Here is a 22605-nt window from a genome sequence, read left to right on the forward strand (position 1 = left end):
GTAGTTAGGTTCTGAATATATTTTAAAGGGTAATTGATATAAAGGAATAAGAAGGAATAAGAAATAGAAGTTGAAAAAGAAAGGGATCAAAGATAACATCAAGATTTTTTTTTACCTGTACAACTAGAAAAATGCAGTTAACATTTATAGAGATGTAGAAGTCTGGGAGGAGAAGTCCTTGGAAAGGCGTGGTAATTCAGACTTTGGATTTTGAACATACAAAGTTTGACATGTTTATAAAATATCCAAGTGAAACTGTTGACTACACAGTTGGTTATTTATATGGAATATAGGATGGAGTCTGTACACATAAATTTGACACTCATTGGTATAAGGATTCTATTTAAAACCATGAAACTAAATACTATTACCTGAGGAGTTATTGAGGATCAGAAAGAGAAGAGACTTGAAGACTAGGTGCTAAAGCATCCAAAGCTTGGGGGAATGGGGAAGAACCAGCAAATAAGACCCCCTGAAGTAGAATGAGAACTCAGTAAATAGTGTATAGGAAGAATGTGTTTCAAGACAGAGAATGATTGATCCAATGCTGTTGGGGAAGATGATGATTGATATGACCCCTCTTAAACACAGAGATCTCTAGAGGCACTATCAAAAGCTGATGTGGGGTGTGAGGGGCAAAAGCTTGTTTGAATCGGGTATAGGGGATAAACAGGAAGATAGATATTAAAGACAGTGAAAACAAACACCTTTTTTGCCTTAAATTCTATTTTGTAATAGCAATAGCAGTTCTTTTTATTACCATCGTTGTTTTATAGCATTTTGCATCCTTTGGCCTTTCAATCTTTCTGTATCCTTATAACATACCAAGAGCACAGAGCTGAATATTCTTTAAATCTAATCCATAATTGTCTTTATAACTGAAAGTTAATCTATTCAACATTTCTTATCATAGCAATACATTGATTTCTATTCTTAATTTTTGCTTATTCTTTCTGTTCATATTTTTAAAAATTGGAGATCATAACACATGAAGATTAATAAATGTATATATAGATTTAAAAATACAGTTGATTTAGAAATGAAAATGAGAACAAGAAATTAAGTATGGAAAAAATTTAAGCTTTCTAAAAACACTGTATTTAAAAAAAATCTTTTGGTAAATATCTGAGACTTTACTTAAAGAACTTCATCACTTATAACCCAGGAAGGCAATATTTAAAAGAAACATAGAGTTGGTACTCACAAACCCACCAACTAGGCTAATACATAAATTACAGATTCAGGCAAACCCATTTGCAGACTTTCCAAATGGGATTCCTCCCTTTTCTCAGGAATTAAAAACTATATTAATTTTTATTTTTACTTCCCCTTGTTCTTCATGGTTTCTACAGGCTATGCATGTATCCATGAATTTTATATGATGGCATTAAATTGATACATCCTCTACTTTTAAGATTAACCCATTTTGTCACATGTAGCTTTAGTTCTTTCATTTTCCACTGCTGCATATTTTTCCTTTCTATGAATATGCCACATATTATATTCTACTATAAATGGGTATTTTTTTAGTTTTCTTTTTTTTTAATATTATGAACAATGTTGCTATAAATGTTCTTTTTGGTAAACATTTGCAACAGTATCTGTTGAAGTGAAACTGCTGGGTTATAATATGTTATGTCACCATGGTTTTAACTGGCAAATCACAGCAAAGTAGAGTATAATATCTTTTCATATTTACCAGCCATACAGTTTTCCTCTATGTGAAGCTCCAGTTTATGTTTTGTCAACTACTTTTTCTACTGATGTTAATCTTTTTTTCATATTGACTTTTTAAAATAGAAGTATAGTTGATTTACAATATTATATTCATTTCAGGCATACAACATAATTCAATATTTTTATAGATTATACTCCATTAAAGTTATTACAAAACAATGGCTATATTCCCATGTACTATGCAATATATCCTTGTTGCTTATGTATTTTATACATAGTAGTTTGTATCTCCCCTCACCCCTTCCCTCTAATTTTTTAAAATATTTATTTATTTATTTATTTTTGGCTGCATTGGGTCTTCGTTGTTGCACGAGGGCTTTCTCTAGTTGCGGCAAGTGGGGGATACTCTTCATTGCGGTGTGCAGGCTTCTCATTGCAGTGGCTTCTCTTGTTGAGGAGCACGGGCTCTAAGTGCACAGGCTTTAGTAGTTGTGGCTCACGGGCTCTACAGCACAGGCTCAGTAGTTTTGGTGCACAGGCTTAGTTGCTCCGCAGCATGTGGGATCTTTCCAGACCAGGGATTGAACCCATGTCCCCTGCATTGGCAGGTAGATTCTTAACCACTGCACCAGCAGGGAAGTCCCTCTTCCCTCTAATTCTTTGTTACTTTTATGCATTGTAAAATTTATCTCTTTGGGACTTAACAACTTGGGAACGTGCCCATGGGATGATATTAAGTAAAATGAGTAAAATGAAGAGTGGTAGATATGATGCAATCCAAACTGTGCATACAGGAGAATATTTACTTATTGGCAATGGAAGGTGCTGATGGTTGACTAGATCACTGTCTTTAAGAAGGCTCCATTTTCAAATGAATCGTATGTATTTTTGTAGCTGTGAACCATATCCTCCATGCTTCTTTCCTTTTGAAAATGGGATGCTATCTTCTTTCCCTTTGCACAGAGCAGTATATCTGCCCAGTTAAAAATAAAAATTATTGAGATTATCAGGGGACCAGAGTGTAATCTGTAGTTTATTCCAAGACTCTGCATATCTCTTTAATAGTTCTCATAGGGTATAGTCCAAGGTGCCAAACTAAACAAAGATGCTAACATGAAATCTTTGTTTATTTAAAATGTGGTCACTTCTTTTATCATGAAAAAACTACACACACTAACTCTGACTTCAATAATAACTTTAAATCACTTTGAGTCACTGAATTTTAAAACTGTACTGTATGGCATAATTTATTAAAAAGTTAAAAGTAGATCCCGGGAATTTAATTAAATTAATTAATTAAATAAAATAAATCTCTTGGGACTTTAATTCTATGATGTGGTGAGGAGGATAAATTATCAATTTTAATTTACTCAAATTAAACAACACAAAAAATCTTGTAATTAGACTAAACATCCTTAGTGGAATACCCTAAGGATGTTTTTTTAAAAAAAGTTTAAAAGTATAAAGTTTTTAAAAGTTCAAAGCTTAAAAATTTAAAGAATTTTTTAAAAAGTAAGCTTCTTTTAGTATTTATAGTAATATTATTTAATATTATTGTTATTCTGAAGCTACTATATCATAGGATAAACAATTCTGTTACTGTGCTTAGGAATGATATTTTTTTCATATAAGTAAAACGTGGTACAGATATAAAATCTAACAAATTAAAATTAAAATCTGTAATCCTAAATTTGAACAAAAAATATCAATATAAATTTGTAATGTAATTTTCCTTAAAAAAAATTTCCAAGCTCTTTCAATAGAAAAGGCCTAGAAACAATGACCAACTCAGTAGCAACTAGAGTACTGACAAAGCTTAACCACCTGGCAAACAAGACAGTTAAGAGTCCAACTCCAGGGACTTCTCTGGTGGTCCAGCAGTAAAGGATCCGCTTTCCAATGCAGGGAACTGGAACTGCATCTTCAATCCCCGGTCTGGGAAGATCCCACATGCCACAGAGCAACTAAGCCCACACGCCACAACCACTGAGCCTTCTCACCTCAGCTAGAGAGCCCATGAGCTCTGGAGCCTGTGCACCACAATTACAGAGCCCATGTACTCTGGAGCCTGTGTGCCACAACTAGAGAGAGAAAACCCACATGCTACAACTAGAGAGAAGCCTGCGCACCACAACTACAGAGCCCATGCACTCTGGAGCCTGTGCACCACAACTACAGAGAGAAAACCCACATGCCACAACTAGAGAGAAGCCTGCGCACCGCAACAGAGAGCCTATGCGCCGCAACAAAAGATCCTGTGTGGGGGCTTCCCTGGTGGTGCAGTGGTTGAGAGTCCGCCTGCCAATGCAGGGGACATGGGTTCGTGCCCCGGTCCAGGAGGATCCCACATGCCGTGGAGCGGCGGGGCCCGTGAGCCATGGCCGCTGAGCCTGCGCGTCCGGAGCCTGTGTTCCGCAACAGAAGAGGCCACAACAGTGAGAGGCCCGCGTACCACACACACACACACACACAAAAGATCCTGTGTGCTGCGACTAAGACCCAATGCAGCCAAAAATAATAAATAAATATAAACAAATGAAAAAATAATATTTAAAAAAAAGAGTCCAACTCCATTATCACAGAACAAAGCAATGAAAGGTGGATTTGGAGCTAAAAGTCAATAAACTGATAATTGGCCCAAGTATCAATAAGACAGTAGAGTAAAACCCATCTCATGTATTTATGAGATCAGAGTGATAATTTTCTCTTTTTTCAGTTGAAGTATAGTTGATGTACAACAGTATATAAGTTGTAGGTGTACAATATAGTGATTCACAATTTTTAAATGTTATACTCCATTTATAGTTATTATAAAATATTGGCTATATTCCCCATGTTGTACAATATACCCTTGTAGCTTATTTTACACATAATAGTTTGTACCTCTTAATCCCCTAACCTCATAATCCTTCTCCCCCCTTCCCTCTCCCCACTGTTAGCCACTAGTTTGTTCTCTATATCTGTGAGTCTGTTTCTTTCCTGCTATATTCACTAGTTTGTATTTTTTAGATTCCACATATAAGTGAGATCATAGGGTATCTGTCTTTCTCTGTCTGATTTATTTCACTTAGTATAATGTCCTTCAAGTCCATCCATGTTGCTGCAAATGGCAAATTTTTTTTCCTTTTTATGGCTGAGTAGTATTCCATTGTATATCTCTATATACCACATCTTCTTTATCCATTCATCTGTTGATACATACTTAGGTTGTTTCCATACTTTGGCAATTGTAAATAATGCTGCTATGAACATTGGGGTACATGTGTCTTTATTTTAAATTAGTGTTTTTGCTTTTTTAGATATATACCCGGACTGGAATTGCCAGGTCATATAGTGGTTCTACTTTTAGTTTTTTGAGAAACCTCCATACTGTTTTCCACAGTGGCTCCACCAATTTACATTCCCACTGACAATGTAGCAGCGTCCCCTTTCTCCACACCCTTGCCAACATTTGTTATTTGTGCTCTTTTGGATGACAGCCATCCTGAGAGGTGTGAGGTGATATTTCATTGTGGTTTTGATTTACATTTCCTTGATGATTAGCAATGCTGAGCATCTTTTCATGTGCCTGTTGGCCACCTGCATGTCCTCTTAGGAAAAATGTCTATTCAGTTTTTCAGTCCTTTTTTTAATCAGGTTGTTTTTTTGATGTTCCATTGTATGAGCTGTTTATATATGTTGGATATTAACCCTTTATTGGTCATATCATTTGCAAACAATTTCTCCCACTCAGTAGGTTGTCATTTCCTTTTGTCGATGGTTTCCTTTGTCATGCAAAATCTTTTACGTTTAATTAGGTCCCATTTGTTTATTTTTGCTTTTATTTCCTTTGCTTTAGGAGAAAGATGCAAAAAAAATTCCTGTGATTTATGTCACAGAGTGTTCTGCCCAAGTCTTCCTCTAGGAGTTTTATGGCTTCTGGTCTTACATTTAGGTCTTTAATCCATTTTGAGTTTATTTTGTATATCATGTAGAGAATGTTCTAATTTCATTATTGTACATGTAGCTGTCCAGCTTTCCAAGCACCACTTATTGAAGAGACTGTCTTTTCTCCACTGTACATTCTTGCCTCCTTTGTTGTAGACTAATTGACCAGAGGTGCGTGGGTTTATTTCTGGGCTTTCTATCCTGTTCTATTGATCTGTATGTATGCTTTTGTGCCAGTACCATACTGCTTTGATTACTGTAGCTTTGTAGTATCATCTTAAGTCTGGGATCCTGACTCCTCCAGCTGTTTTTCTTTCTCAAGATTACTTTGGTTATTCCGGGTCTTTTGTGTTTCCATGCAAATTTTAAAATTATTTGTTCTAGTTCTGTGACAAATGCCATTAATATTCTGATAGGCATTGCACTGAATCTGTTGATTGCCTTGGGTAGTATGGTCATTTTAACAATATTAATTCTTCCAATCCAAGAAAATGGTATATATCTCCATCTGTTGGTGTTGTCTTCAATTTCTTTCATCAGTGAATTATAGTTTTCCAAGTACAGGTCTTTCACCTCCTTAGGTAGGTTTATTCCTAGGTATTTTATTCTTTTTGATGGGGTTGTAATTGGGATTGTTTCCTTAATTTCTCTTTCTGATAGTTCATTGCTATTGTATGGAAATGCAACCGATTTCTGTATATTAATTTCATATCCTGCAACTTTACCAAATTTTTTGATGAGCTCTAATAGTTTTGATCATAGAGATACTTTTAAAATAAAACAAAAAACCCAAAAAACCTCCTCATTGGTCAGCAAAGAAAGATGTAGAGAACCATTTCATTACTTTGAAAACTAGTAAACAAAGTGAAAGAATTAAGCATTTATTCCCTTTCCTATAAGAACTCTATCTCAGGAAAAACAAATAGTCAATTAAGGGAAATGCTCTTTATGGAAGTAATCTACTAAATTAAGAAGGAATTATGAAAATAGAATTATCACTATTTTTTTTTTTTTTTTTTTTTGCAGTACGCGGGCCTCTCACTGTTGTGGCCTCTCCCGTTGCAGAGCACAGGCTCTGGACGTGCAGGCTCAGTGGCCATGGCTCACGGTCCCAGCCGCTCTGCGGCATGTGGGATCTTCCCGGACCAGGGCACGAACCCGTGTCCCCTGCATCGGCAGGCGGACTCTCAACCACTGCGCCACCAGGGAAGCCCTAGAATTATCACTATTTTTTTTTTTTTTTTTGTGGTACGCGGGCCTCTCACTGCTGTGGCCTCTCCCGTTGCGGAGCACAGGCTCCGGACGCGCAGGCTCAGCAGCCATGGCTCACGGGCCCAGCCGCTCCGCGGCATATGGGATCCTCCCAGACCGGGGCACGAACCCGTATCCCCTGCATCGGCAGGCGGACTCTCAACCACTGCGCCACCAGGGAGGCCCGAATTATCACTATTTTGAAGCCCCTTGTGAAATAAAACTTCAAGCGATGATTATCAAAGAGAGACACCAAAGAGAGACAATCGAGCATTATGTGCCTCCTGGTATAAGTATTCAACACAACATATGACATATTCTTGCAAAAATGTGAGCCTCAATCTATTCAAGCCTCTGTATCAAAATCACAGTTAAAGAAAATTCAGGACCAGAAAATGGTTGGATGAAACCATGGGATGCAATCAGCAAAGTCCAGAATGTAAGAAATTCTACAGGACAAACAATCTAGTTTCTACAACAATAAAGTTCAAGGGAAAAAAAAACACAACAGTATGAACCTATATACTAAAAGAGACATATCAACCTACTGCAATGTTTGGAGTTTATATGGATCCTGATTTTTTTTTTAAGTGATGAATGAGAAAATTTGAACATCAACTAGATATTTTATATTAAGGAATTACTGTTAATTTTAGATGTGATAATGGTACTGGCTTATTTATGTGTTAAAGTAGGTAGTCCTTATCTTATTAAAGACACATACAGAAATATTTAGAAATGAAAAAATATGAATAATATGATTGGGAGTTTGTTTCAAAATAATCCAAGTGGGAGGTAAAGAGAATGAGTGGAGTCAAAATAAAATAAAATCGGCTATGAGATGATAAAGCAGCTAATGGGTAGGTAATGGGTACATGGGGTTTCATTATACAATTTGCTTTATTTCTGTATATGTCTGAAGTTTTCCAAATTAAAAGATTTTCTTTAACCTGCCTTCAGGAAAAACTATAATAAAATCAGTTACACTTGCCTGAAAATGTCAGATTCAATTTTATGAATCTCCCAAATGTACTTACACTTTCACACAAAGCTAAGGCCTTAAAGCAAAAGAATGATGCTAGTGTTATATTTTAAGGAATCAGCAAGTGAGTGAAAATTTTTCCTTATTTTGCGAAGAGAAGCATTCCCAGCAATCTCAAAATCAAATGAGACACATAAAGAAACCAACCAATTCAGCCTACTTTTAAGTAAGCGTTTGGGTTTGAGCATGAAGTGGTGTTATAATTCCTGGATCACCTTTGCGATTACCTGCCTATTCACCAAGAGTAAGGTGGGCTTCCAACTATGATAATTTACTACATGGCTGTCTTACCAAATTTACAATCTGTATTTTTAAGTCTCTAAAATGTTTTGAAGTTCACCAAAGGATAAATAAAAGTTTAGTTTTAAATTTCTAGTCTTTTACCAGATATCTAAATGTTTTCCACAAATAAAAAAGAGGCAAATTTTAAAAACAATTTAGAACTGCTTTAATATTATTCAGACACTTACATAAAAGCAGATTTACATACCTTGCCTGGACTGTGAAGGTGCTACAGGAACTTCTTGGTTTGGCTCAAAAGGAAGTTCAGGTGTTAGGTTTTCAAACTGCTCTTTACTAATGAGGTTTAGCTTCTTAAAGTTCTCAACTTCTTGCTGAAGTAGAATGGAGGAATCTAATTACTAAACTGGCTAATAGAGTAACCAACAGATAATAATTGATACTAATCTCAAAACATGAGTTTTAAAAACAGGAATTGATTGCAACCGAATAGAAAAGATATTCTAATAAAGAATCTAGCATTATACTTAATAATAATTAATATTCAGAGTCTAAAAGAGGCATCAAGAATCCTAAAATATTGTGACTATTTTATAATTAAAATACATTATAAGAACACACATTCTTATCATTAACTATTTGTTGAGCATTTACACATAAGACCACTAGAGTATTATAGAGGTTACAGAGTAATCCAATTCATGTTCCTTACCCTTAAGGAATTTACAAGTTAGATGGAAAGAAATGCACACATAAAAATAATATTAGACAGTGTATGAAAAGTGGATAGTATTTGGTATAAGAATTGAGATCATAAGGGAGGCATCACAGAAGAGATGGGACAAAGCAGCTCCTTAGAATGAGAATTTAGAGAAAGGGAAAAGCATCCTAAATTAGGTATTATGAGCAAAGATGAGAAGCTTGGGGGCTTCCCTGGTGGCGCAGTGGTTGAGAGTCCTCCTGCTGATGCAGGGGACGCGGGTTCGTGCCCCGGTCCGGGAAGATCCCACATGCCGCGGAGCGGCTGGGCCCGTGAGCCATGGCCGCTGAGCCTGCACATCCAGAGCCTGTGCTCCGCAACGGGAGAGGCCGCGACAGTGAGAGGCCCGAGTACTGCAAAAAACAAAAAACAAAAACAAACAAACAAAAAAAGATGAGAAGCTTCGAATAAGCAATCATTTATTAGAAGACAATTCAGTAAATGACAAGATTTGTTTAGAACCAATGGTCTGGTAAGGAAGCTGGAGAAAGTTAATAGACCTTTAACACTAGTCCAAGAAGTTTCTGCTCTTTTTCTAATAGTGGGAAACATGTGATGAAACATAATCCTAGATGGCTCTGAAGGTTCATTTCCAAACCCCTTTTATAAGCTTAGTAGCAAGGATACTTCGTAGGTCTAAGCTGTTAGCTCAAAGGATAAATGGGCCCATCCCTGCCCCTAGGGTTCCTTTCTAATTTTTGTTACATAATCACATAGATGTTCCCTGCCCCGACCTACATATATGTAAAACATTACAGAGGTGGAGGCCATTCTCTACTGGAAGGTCATCGGGCCATAATGCACAGACTATCGAAGCCTGGCTGAAGCTGTGGGGAAAGAAAAAAAAAAGAGTTTGAGGGACTACTTGCATTCTATTACTTCTGGTAAGTTTTCCCAGTAAACGCTGTATCACATCTACACTACTCCTCAGTGCTAATTGGTCCATGATCCTTTACAGAGTAACATCTAAAAAGAGTGTAAGGAGGTAAAAGACATGACAAAAGTATCTGTCTGATAAGCCAAATTAAACATCATCATTACAAAATAGTTGTGGCATCTTGCTCTTAACAGCTATCCAAACAATCTTTTCCTTCTGTCTTCAAACATGAATGTTACTTGACAGCTCACACCATTTATTAGATACAGTTAGCCTTTTAAACTAGGATCTATCTTCTTTTCATGAAAATGTCTTAAATGATTACTTCCCCTATACCAAAACTGCTTTCCCAAAAGTCTTCAATAACCTCTTCAAGCTAATTGAGTCATTACTCTTCGTTGTCCCTTATCTTGCTACAGAGCTTGCTATTACCAATTCCCACTTCAATGAACATTTATTGTATGTTTATCATATGCCATAAATGAATAAACACAGTTCTATTCTGATGGGAACACAAATAATACGTTTCTGTTTTGTTTTTAACTTTTAAAACTAATTATGAAAAAAAAACTAATTATGGTATAACACACCCCAGTTTACATATATATGTATACACACACACTAGAGAAGGGCATAAATCATAGGTATATATCTCAATAAGTCAAAAGTGAACAGACCTGTGGAACCACCATTCGGGTAAAGATGATATAACTAGCACACTAGAAGTACCCTTCATGCTCCTTCCTATCACTGCCCTGTCTTTCTTCCTAAAGACAGCCAATACTCATACTTTAATTCTATAGATTCATTTTGCCTGTTTTTGAATTTTATAAAAAAGTAATCATAATGTATGTTTTCTTTAACACAAAATTATCTTTATGAGATTCATCTATAGGTTGTGGCTCTACAGCAGAGGTCAACAAACTACAGCCCCTAAAGGCCAAAGTTTGTCTTTGTAAATAGTTTCATTGGAACACAACCACATCCATTTGTTTACATATTGCACACGGCTGCTCCAATGCTACAACTGCAGGGTTGAGTAGTTGCCGTAGTCAATGTATGACATACAAAGCCTAAAATATTTATTACATAGCTCTTTACAGAAAAAGTTTGTCCATCCCTGCTCTACGGTACTCTATTGTATGATCAAACCACAATTTTAAAAAAATCCATTCTAGGGACTTCCCCCGTGGCACAGTGGTTAATGATCTGTCTGCCAATGCAGGGGACACAGGTTTGAGCCCTAGTCCGGGAAGATCCCACATGCCACGGAGCAACTAAGCCTGTGCACCACAACTACTGAGCCTGCGCTCTAGAGCCCACGAGCCACAACTACTGAGCCCACGTGCCACAGCTACTGAAGCCTGCATGCTTAGAGCCCGTGTTCTGCAACAAGAGAAGCCACCGCAATGAGAAGCCTACACACCACAACGAAGAGCAGGCCCCGTTCACCGCAACTAGAGAAAGCCCACGTGCAGCAACAAAGATCCAACGCAGATAAAAATAAAAATTAATTAATTTTTTTTAAAAGATAAATACAAAAATTCATTCTACTGTGGATGAGCATCAGGTCCTTTCCAGACTATAGCTGTCATAAATAATGTTGCTATAAATATGTTTTTACAGAACACTTATTTGGTGAACATATGTTTTTTTACCTTTTTGTAAATTGAAGTATAGTTGATATACAATATTATATGTCACAGGTATACAATACAGTAATGCACAATTTTTAAATTTTATACTCCATTTATAGTTACTATAAAATATTGGCTATATTCCCTGGATATGTACAATATATCCTTGTAGCTTATCCTATACCTAATAGTTTGTACTTCTTACTACCCCACCCCTGTATTGCCCCTCCCTCCTTCCCTCTCCCTACTGGTAACCACTAGTTTGTTCTCTATATCTGTGAGTCTGTTTCTTTTTTGTTATATTCACTACTTTGCTGTATTTTTTAGATTCCACATATAAATGAGATCATACAGTATTTGTCTTTCTCTGACTTATTCACTTAGCATAATGCCCTCCAAGTCCATCCACTTTGCTGCAAATGGCAAAATTTTGTTCTTTTTATGGCTTAGTATTCCATTGTGTGTGTGTGTGTATGCATGTTGTGTGTGTGTATACCACATCTTCTTTATCCATTCATCTTTTGATGCACACTTAGGTTGCAGTCATATTTTGGCAATTGTACATAATGCTGCTATGAACATTGGGTGCAAGTGTCTTTTTAAATTAGTGTTTTTTGTTTTTTTCAGGTATATATCCAGGGCTGGAAATTCCAGGTCACATGGTAGTTCTACTTTTAGTTTTTTGAGAAACCTCCATACTATTTACCACAGTGGCTCCACCAATTTACATTCCCTCCAACAGTGTAGGAGGGTTCCCTTTTCTCCAAACCCTTGCCAACATTTGTTATTGTGTTCTTTTAGATGAGAGCCATCCTGACAGGTGTGAGGTGATATTTCATTGTGGTTTTCATTTACATTTCCCTGATGATTAGTGATGCTGAGCATCTTTTCATGTGCCTGTTAACCACCTGCATGTCCTCTTAGGAAAAGTGTTTATTCAGTTCTTTGGCCCATTTTTTAATCAGGTTTCTTTTCTTTTTTTTTTTTCGTTGATGTTCCATTGTATGAGCTGTTTATATATGTTGGATATTAACCCCGTATTGGTCATACCATTTGCAAATAATTTCTTCCATTCAGTAGGTTGTCATCTCCTTTTGTCGATGGTTTCCTTTGCCATGCAAAATCTTTTAAGTTTAATTAGGTCCCATTTATTTTTCTTGTTTTTATTTCCCTTACTTTAGGAGATGAATCCAAAAAAAATTCCTGTGATTTATGATGACATACATTTTTATTGAGTATTTACTAGGAGTGGAATTGCTGAATCAGGTGGTGCACTTCAACTTTAGTAGAAAATGCAAATATGTTTTCATAGTAGTTGTACCTATTTACATTCCCATTAGCAGTATATCAAAGTTCCTATTGCTCTACATCCTCATCAACACTTGGTATTGTCAATTTTTAAAAATTTAGTCTTTTTGAAAAGGACCAAACTATGGATATAAACAACAATTTGGATGGACCCCAAGGGCATTAAGATTAAAAAAAAATATCAATCTCAAACAGTAACGTGCTGTATGATTCCATTTATATAACATTCTCAAAATGACAACATTATAGAGATGGAGAACAGATTAATGGCTACCAGGGATTAGGAACAGCAGAGGGGAGGCAGATGGGTGTAAGTTTAATAGCACAAGCGAGATCTTTGTGGTGATAAAATAATTCAGTGCCTTGACTTTGATGGTAGTTATGTGAATCTACATGTGATAAAATGATACAGAACTATACACACACATTTGTGATAATAAACATCAATTTCCTGGTTTTAATATTGTGGTTTAATTATCTAAGCTATCAGATTTAATTAGATTTAATTATCTAAGATAACCTTTCAAGGTTATCTGGGTGAAGTGTACACTGGACCTCTCTGCACTATTTTTCCAGCTTCCTATAAATCTATAATTATCTCAAAAATTTGAAAAATTTAAATATGTAGCCACTCTGGTATATGTGTTATCTCGTTGTGGTTTTAATTTGTATTTCTCTGATTATTAATAATGATGAAAACCTTTAGTATATTTTATTTGGATAATTATTTTTGATTACTATCCAATTCTATTGCTCATTTTCCTATACAGTTGTCTTTCTCATTGATTTGTATGAGTTCTTTACAAAATGTTGTAAATGTCTTTTTTCCACTCTGTACCTTACCTTACTCTCTTATGGTGTCTTCTGTTGAAAAGTTCTTTTTAATGTAGTAGATTTTATCAATCATTTGCTTCATTGTGTTATTTCCTGTTTAGTAAATCTTTCTGTACTAAAAGATCATGGAAATAGTATCTTAATCTTTTATGAGTTTTATTATTTTGACATTCACATTTAAAACTACAATATATCTAGAATTGATTTTTCTGTGTATGGTATAAGGGTTAATGTGCACTTGAAAAGAATGTGAATTCTGCAGATGTCAGGTGCAGTATTTCATTTCTGTCAATTAAGCCAAGTTTTTTAACTGTGTTGTTCACATTTCCCACATCCTTACTGATTTTTTCATCTGCTTGCATCTTTCTTGATAAGGTGTATTAAAACCTCCCACTATGATTATAAATTTGTCTATGCACACCTATCAATTTTTGTCTTACATATTTTGAGGCTGCTATTAAATGCATACAAGTTAGAACTAATATATTTTCTGGTGCAACTAAACTTTTTATGATTATGAAATGTCCCATTTAATCTTGAATAATTCTTTTTGCCTTAAAAATCCACTTTACCCATAGAGTTATACCAACTTTGTTGTGGTTAGTGTCAATATTTATTTAAATCTACACATGCATTTACCATTTCCATTGCTCTTTATTCCTTTTTGTACCTTCACCTTCTTCCTGGAATCATTTTCCTTTGCCTAAAATATTTCCTTTGTACTTTCTTTAAAGCATATCTGCTGAAAATAAATTTTCTCAGTTTTCATATGTCTGTTGGTTATTTCACCTTCATTTTTAAACAGCTTCACTGAGATATAATTTACATACCATAAAATTCACCTATATTAAGTGTACCCTTCAACTATTTGTTTACCTTTATTTGTGAACACTAGTTCCCTCCCAGTACTGTGATTATACCATCCCATTGTCTCCCAACTTCCATTATTTCTGCTGAAAAGTTAGCTCTAAGTCTTACTATTGATGCTTTTAAAGAAATCTGTCCTTTTTCTCTGGCTTTTGTTATTTATTTTCAGCAGTTTAAAATTATAACCTTGATGTGGTTTTCTTTATATTTATATTCTTTGGAGTTCATAGGACCTCTTGAATTTATCCCTTGCTGTATCTTTCATCGGTTTGGTAAAATGTGAGCCATAATTTCTTCAAATAATATTTCTGCCTTATCCTCTCACTCTTCTCCTCTGAGAATCCAATCAAATGTATGTTTGAGCTTGGGACTGTATCTCCTATGTCTCTGACACTATTTTCTTTATTTTCCACTTTATTTTCCAGGGAAGACCACATTTAAAAAGCAGGCGGAAATTGTACACTCAAAAATGGTTAAAACTGTAAATTTTCTGTATACATATTTTACCATAATAAAAAAAAGACACCCCCCAGTAAAGGCAAGCATGTCATTTTGTCATGTCATAAGGTATGAAAAGTGCTAAGCAATGGGGACATAATATTGGTATACAAGAGCCATCTTGAGAAAGTTCTAACCTGACCAAATTTGAAACATTTGAACATCAAAATGAATAACTGGAATGGAATGGTCTCCATTCAAGAGTCCATACTGACATTAAAAAGAGAGAGAGACAGAAACAGAGAGAGAAGAGAAAGTTAAAATACAAAATAGAAAATGAATGGAAAGTTCTCTTTTACAGAAGAATGCTAACTGACATAGAGGGAGTAGCAAATAAAAAATTACCATCTTATTATCACCATAGTAAAACTGATTCAGGCAAAAGTCATCAATGGAAGCTAAAACACTAAGTGAAGACTGCTGGGGAACACAGCTTTAAAATATTACTCCAGAGATCACTTATTAATTACAAAGGGAAGCAGATACCTTCTTCATCTGTTTGCAGAAGACCTATGAAGGAAAGTGACAACATGAAAACCAAATGACATCATTATGTCTCCTGAGGTGATATACTAAAGAGGGCACATAACCTATGTAATATTCCTGCCAAAAATATTTAACCTAAAGCTAGTCATATGGAAATACCAGGCAAACCTAAACTGAGGGATATTTTCCAAAACTATTGGCCTGGATTCTTCAAAAATGTCAATGCCTGCACCCCTATATTCATAGTAGCACTATTTACAATAGCCAAGACATAGAAACAACCTACATGTCCATCAACAGATGAATGGATAAGAAGATGTGGTGTGTATGTATGTGTATATATATATATATACAAAATAAAATATTACTCATCCATAACAAAGAATGAAATAATGCCATTTGCAGCAACTTGGATGGACCTAGAGATTATCATACTAAGTGAAGTTAAGTCAGAAAGACAAATACCACATGGTATCACTTACATATGGAATCTAAAATATGACACAAATGAACTTATCTACAAAACAGAAACAGACTCACAGACATAGAGAACAGACTTGTGGTTGCCAAGGGGAAGTGGGGACAGGGGAGGACTGGATTGGGCATTTGGGACTAGCAGATGCAAACAATTACATATAAAAAGGATAAACAACAAGATCTTATTGTATAGCACAGGGAACTATATTCAGTATCCTGTAATAAACCATAATGGAAAAGACAAAAAAAAAAAAAAAAAGAAAAGAAAAAAAGCCAATGTCATGAAAAGCAAAAAAAAAAAAGGCTGAGGAATTATTCTAAATTATAGAAAATTAAAATTATGTAATTCTAAATGCGATATGTGATTCTTGGAGTTGGTATCAAAAAATAAATAAAAAGTTATAAAGGACAGTATTAAGACAATTAGAGAAATCTAAATATAGGCTATATATTAGATATAGCATTCTATCAAGACTAAACTTTCTATGTTTGACAACTATTGTTATGTAGGAGAATGTATTTGTTTTTAAGAGATACAGGCTTTATATTTAGGGATAAAGTGGCATAGTGTCTATAATTAACTCACAGGTGGTTCAAAAAATTCACATACATATTATACATATCCCTTTGGTTCAGCATTTCATTTCACCCCTGGATTATTATAAATAAGTTTTAACTTATTTACTGCTCTGACCTAAGCTAATGCCTGTTATATTAAACCTTACTAAACCATATTTTGATCATACCACTTTTCTTTGTAAGAACTGCAATCACTCCTTATTCTAAATTCCTACATAGATTTAAAGACACTTCACAATCTGCTCCCATCCCACCTACCCAATCTTCAATTTCAGTACATCACAATAGTACTAACATTTTTAACTTAAAGAAATTTGATTATACTTGTTCAGCAATTACAGTAACTTTTTAAGTTATTATTTTTTAATGCAACTGCCATTCTATTCAATGAACATATGCAGTGAAGTAATTAAGCCCTAAAATGTTAATTCACATAAAGAAAAACCCAACAAAAGGATGCATACATTTTAATAATGTCCTGACCATTAAAAGGTAAAGTATCTAGGGAATTCCCTGGCAGTCCAGTGGTTAGGACTCTGCACTTCCACTGCCGGGGGCCTGGGTTTGATCCCTGGTAGGGGAAATCCTGCAAGCCATGCAGTGCGGCCAAAAAAAAAAAAAAAAAAAGAGATTAAAAGGTGAAGTATCTAAACAAGTATAGTTTCACCATATCCTCAAGGACCTAATTTTATAATTAAAGGCTTTCATGTTTAAAAAAAGCTGAGAAACACTTGACTAAATTTGAATTATTTTAAAGATCAGCCTCTGAAGAAAAAGATGACCATGAACAGGAAGAGCCACCAAGTTAGAATCTTCATAAATTTGCTCAAGTGCTTCAAACAGTGAAACACTCGAATATTTTATAAATATGATCCTGCTACATTACTATATATATGATAAATTTACATATGCATATTATGATGTGGGGCTATGTTTAAAACCACATACGTATTTTACAAGTCGCTTAAAGGACTTTTAAGAGTATTTTGGCCATACTCAGTTTTAAACTTAAAAGGACTCTAGAACCAATTCCCAAATAATATTTAACTCCAGTGCATTAGAGAAGACACATAAGTTAGGTCTTAGACCTATCAGTGTTGAACAACTTTTCTTTACTCAAGAAACAATAATTTAAAAATTGCAAACTGTATTTTTCATAAATTATCTTTATCAGGATATTAAAAAGTACATCTGTGTTACACATCACTGCAATTCCATCAAAGAAGGAATAGGCCAGATTTTATAAACTACATAAACTACATAATTTACATTGTAATAGCTAACTTAAACACTATTTTTTAAGGAGATACTTTAGAAACTGATTTTTCATTTATTGACATACATTGTTTTAGTATTGAATTCCTAGTCACTCTTCAATCCACTTTCTTTGAGACACAACATTTTCATCATCACTGTTCTTCACAACAATCACAAGGCTTTAACATTTATTTAAGAGACAGTCCACCTACTTACAGCACCAGAGGCTACTTTCTGTCCTCACCTCTCTTTTCTCCATTTTCCCCCTTCAAGTCAAGCCAACTGGTTACCTTCACTAGCTGGACTACCTATTCTGTTTTGATTTTGTACATTTCCAGATAGTGCCTAAAAACTAAGGAAAAGCTCTTGCGTGCATCAAGGGATGGAAATTCTGATAAAAGTTATAAGGGGGCAAATTTTACAACCACTGTTTTAGCAGTGGGAAAAAAATTTTCTCTGCCACAGAAACCTGAAAAATAAATCAAGCAGAGTCCCAGGAAAAGGCAAGAAATGAGCCAGTTGTTTAGGGCTGACAAGTCTACACCTTAAATCAAACATACAAGAGGTTCCTAGTCTGAGCTCAACAAACAGGGGAAACATAAAGGACCTTGGGCCTGTAAACTCCACGACATCAGGGACTTGCTATTTATTTTCCTCAACACTGTACACAAGTGCCTATCACTAAGCTTGACACCTCACAGGTACTCCGATATCTGTAATGAATGAACAAAGAATGGATGACTGAATGAAAAACAAGACAGAAACTGAAGTCAAGAAGAATGCGTTCCAAAGGAAGATATTTTTTTGTGGTTTTTTTTTTTTTTTTTTTTGGTCAGGAGTACTGAACAAAACAGTGGGTCCTAGATTAAGTGTTTTGTTAATTATAATATAGAATATTCATTACTAGGGCCAAGATTAAGCCTAACCCTTCTCTATAATGCCTCCCTTGACTACGCCAACCCAAAACTCTCAAAATTCTTTCATCCAGGTCTTTTAAAATAATTCTGCCTTAGTGTGAACTATATGTATACAGTTTAAAAATTAATAGCTGTGAATACCACCTGTTACCACCATCTAGGTTAACAGAACACTGCCAATACCTTAAAGTTCCTTGTTTGCTTCTGCCCAATCACATTCTCTTCCTTTTCTCCAGAGGTACTGCTGTATGGATTTTAGTGAAGGTCATTTCCTAACTGTTCTTTTGTTAACCACCTTTGAAAGTTCCCCTAAGCAATATATTTCACTTCCCCTGTTTTTGAACTTTATGTAAATAAAATCATATTTTAATATGATAATATAATATAATATACTACATATATTCCATGAATAACATTCACCAAATCTTTTTTAGTTTAATTTTTATTTGGGAATTTTTCTAACATATGCAAAAATAGAACAGTATACTGAAGCCCTATATATCCATTACCTAGTTTCAATTATCATCATTTTACCATTCTCTTATTTGATCTACACTGGCATTACTTTAAAAATCATCCCCATTTCTTTGTTTCTAAGCAGCTCCAGTCATGGTGCTGGTGTTACCCTTGCCTGGTTGTAGGTGGCTGTCTCTCCTGTCTGTAGAATTCTGGCCTGAAAATACCAGCTGGTACACCAAACTAAGCAGCTTCAACACGGACATTATTTCCTCCTAATATCAGTTCAGTAACTGGATTTGGTTTTTTACTATTGTACACTTCCGGCAAAGAGGGAAAATAATAGTTCCTCAGTCTTCCTTTGTTTTTGCATTAGATTTTGATACTTCAGACTGTAAAGGGCTTTGGGGGATGATACTGATATTACCTGTGATAGCAGTAATTTTACTAAAGCAACTGCATTGAAATTCACTTGGGTTTTCTCTCATTATCAGATTCTATTCCAAACAAGTATTCTGTAAATCCAAATGGATTACCAGTGTGCTATAGATTTATTATAGAACAACATTCTATGTTTGGTCTATATTGAAAATAGTTTAAGTTAGTCTTATCATCTAAAATATTTTTAAATGTTCTTTACATGAAAATTTATTTTGTATTTTTAAAACTTCAGGGACTTTATCTATTTTTCTAAGTCAGTTAACTACTTTTTTAAAAAAATATTTTGTATCTACTTTTGTAACTTCATCAGAATAAAACATATTGAAAGAAAAAAATCATCCCCATTTCTGTATCTATGATTAATTTATTTCACTGTTAAATACCAAACCATTATACACAAAGACACAATTTATTTATCCATTATACTATTTTGGACATGATATGAAATTGATGCTTATTAGATATCTGTGTGTATACACATACATTTAGAAATGGAATAGATGTTTCCTAGGATGCATAAATAGACAACTTTAGTAAGTAATATTAAACTGTTTACAAAGATGGTTGTAACACGCAACAACATAGACGGGCCTAGTGTGTATTATGCCTAGGGAAATAAGTCAAAGAAGACAAATACTGTATATTATTACTTACAAGTGGAATCTAAAAAATAAAATAAATGAATGAATATAACAAAACAGAAACAGACTCACAGATATAGAGAACAACTAATGGTGACCAGTCGGGGGAGGGAGTGAGAAGGGGCAAGACAGGAGTAGGGGATTAAGAGGTACAAACTACTATGTATAAAATAAATAAGCTTCAAGTATATATTGTATAGCACAGGGAATATAGCCAATAATTTATAATAAATCTAAATTGAGGATAATCTATAAAAATTCTGAAGCACCAGGATGTACACCTGAAATTAATATAATATTGTAAATCAACAATACTTCAATTTTTAAAAAAAGATGGTTCTAACAATTTAATCTAGCACCAACTGTGGTATGTGAGTTCCTATTGTGCCATTCTTTACAAAGACTTAATACTGTCAGACTTTAATTTTATGATGTAACAGTTATGATCTTCTGCCTCTGCATATGATAGAGTAACTGATACAAGCCTACTTCTCCCAACAAAAATAACCATAAACTGATATAAAGTAACTATTTTGGCATTGGATAACTAGCAATGCAAGATCCTGATCTCTGAAAGAAGAGAAATTCACAAGGTGGACTCCACAATCACCCCAGCTCTCTTTTCTCAGTACAATTTCCCAACCACAGCACAGCAAGCTTCAGCCCAAGCAAAGAATGGCTGTCCTGCTGAGCTGGGAAGGTAGTGCTTAGCATTCAGGGAAGCTGAAGCAGTGGAATCTATAGAGCAGAACACTGAGGAAGAGGGAGCTAATTAGTGTTGGAGGGGGCAATAACCCTTGTGAGTAGGGGGTCAGACCCCTGTGAGTCCTTGGCTGAAGGCTGAGCTACATACATAGAGAATAAGACTCCCTGAGACATATCCAAAATCAACTGCAAAGGAACTGAGCTGAACAGTTATATTAAAGGTCCAATAGCATTGGGAGATGATGACATATAGACCCCGTTGAGAATGGAGACCCCTTGTTAACCACTCATCAACACCCAGGGCATCCAGGTGAGATAAACTTTAAAAATTAGGCCAGGCTACAAATTAAGGCCCACATCCTACAGTAAGACCTACTCTAGATTCCCTAGCAGAGCCTAACACAAAACCTGATAAGATGTTGAGGAGACATAGGGTTTAGAGGCTAAGCTCTACCAAGTTAGAGAGGTTTTCCACAGATCTGACCTAATAAAGAATAAAACCAAGCCCCAAAACTTTCCAAGTTGTCAGGCCAATAAAAAAAAAAAACTCAACATTCCTCAGAGGAAGATGGCATAATCTATAAGCTCTACAGTGTAATACCTAAAATGTCTAGTAAAAAAACATTTCACATTTAATATCTAAAATGTGAAAAGAAACAGGAAGATGTAACACATAGTCAAGAAAACAACAACAACAACAACCACAACAGTCAATAGAAACTGTCTTCCTGATGTCTCAAATGTTGGATTTTGCAATAGGGACTTTAAAGCAAATATTACAGAGTTAAGTTTGATGAACTAAAGGAAAAGATGGTCTGAATGAGTGAACAGATAGGAAATCTCAGCCAAAAAAGTAGACTACAAAAAAAATAAGTTATAGAACTGAAAACTTTGTACTTGGGTGAGCTTAAGAATAGAATGGAGATGGCAGACAAAAGCTAGTGAAAATAAAGACAGATTTGTAGACATAATTTAATGTATAAAACAGAGGGAAAATAGCCTGCGAGCCACAACTACTGAGACCACATGCCACAACTACTGAAGCCTGTGTGCCCTAGAGCCCACGTGCTGCAACTACTGAGCCATGTGCTGCAACTACTGAAGCCCACACACCTAGAGCCCATGCTCCTCACCATCACCTTGATACCAAAACCAGACAAGGATGTCACAAAGAAAGAAAACTACAGGCCAATATCAATGATGAACATAGATGCAAAAATCCTCAACAAAATACTAGCAAACAGAATCCAACAGCACATTAAAAAGGATCATACAACATGATCAAGTGGGGTTTATTCCAGGCATGCAAAGATTCTTCAATATACGCAAATCAATCAACGTGATACACCATATTAACAAATTGAAGGAGAAAAACCACATGATCATCTCAATAGATGCAGAGAAAGCTTTCGACAAAATTCAACACCCATTTATGATAAAAACCCTCCAGAAAGTAGGCATAGAGGGAACATACCTCAACATAATAAAGGTCATATATGACAAACCCACAGCCAACATCGTCCTCAATGGTGAAAAACTGAAACCATTTCCACTAAGATCAGGAACAAGACAAGGTTGCCCACGCTCACCACTCTTATTTAACATAGTTTTGGAAGTTTTAGCCACAGCAATCAGAGAAGAAAAGGAAATAAAAGGAATCCAAATTGGAAAAGAAGAAATAAAGCTGTCACTTTATCGTGCAGATGACACAATACTATACATAGAGAA

The 22605-nt window shown here is 35.2% G+C and overlaps 1 protein-coding gene across 1 annotated transcript in view; it reads right to left on the reverse strand.

Annotated features, from left to right (window-relative positions):
• The window catches only part of LARP1B (La ribonucleoprotein 1B), a gene marked incomplete at both ends in the record, with an annotated part of 144015 nt that overhangs the window by 54506 nt on the left and 66904 nt on the right, over window positions 1-22605 (reverse strand). Inside the window, 1 exon segment of the mRNA XM_079707322.1 lies at window positions 8388-8511. Coding sequence (XP_079563448.1) covers window positions 8388-8511 — 124 coding nt within the window.

The sequence above is a fragment of the Hyperoodon ampullatus genome, assembly GCF_949752795.1.
Source record: "Hyperoodon ampullatus genome assembly, chromosome: 1".
Classification (NCBI taxonomy): Eukaryota; Metazoa; Chordata; class Mammalia; order Artiodactyla; family Ziphiidae; genus Hyperoodon; species Hyperoodon ampullatus.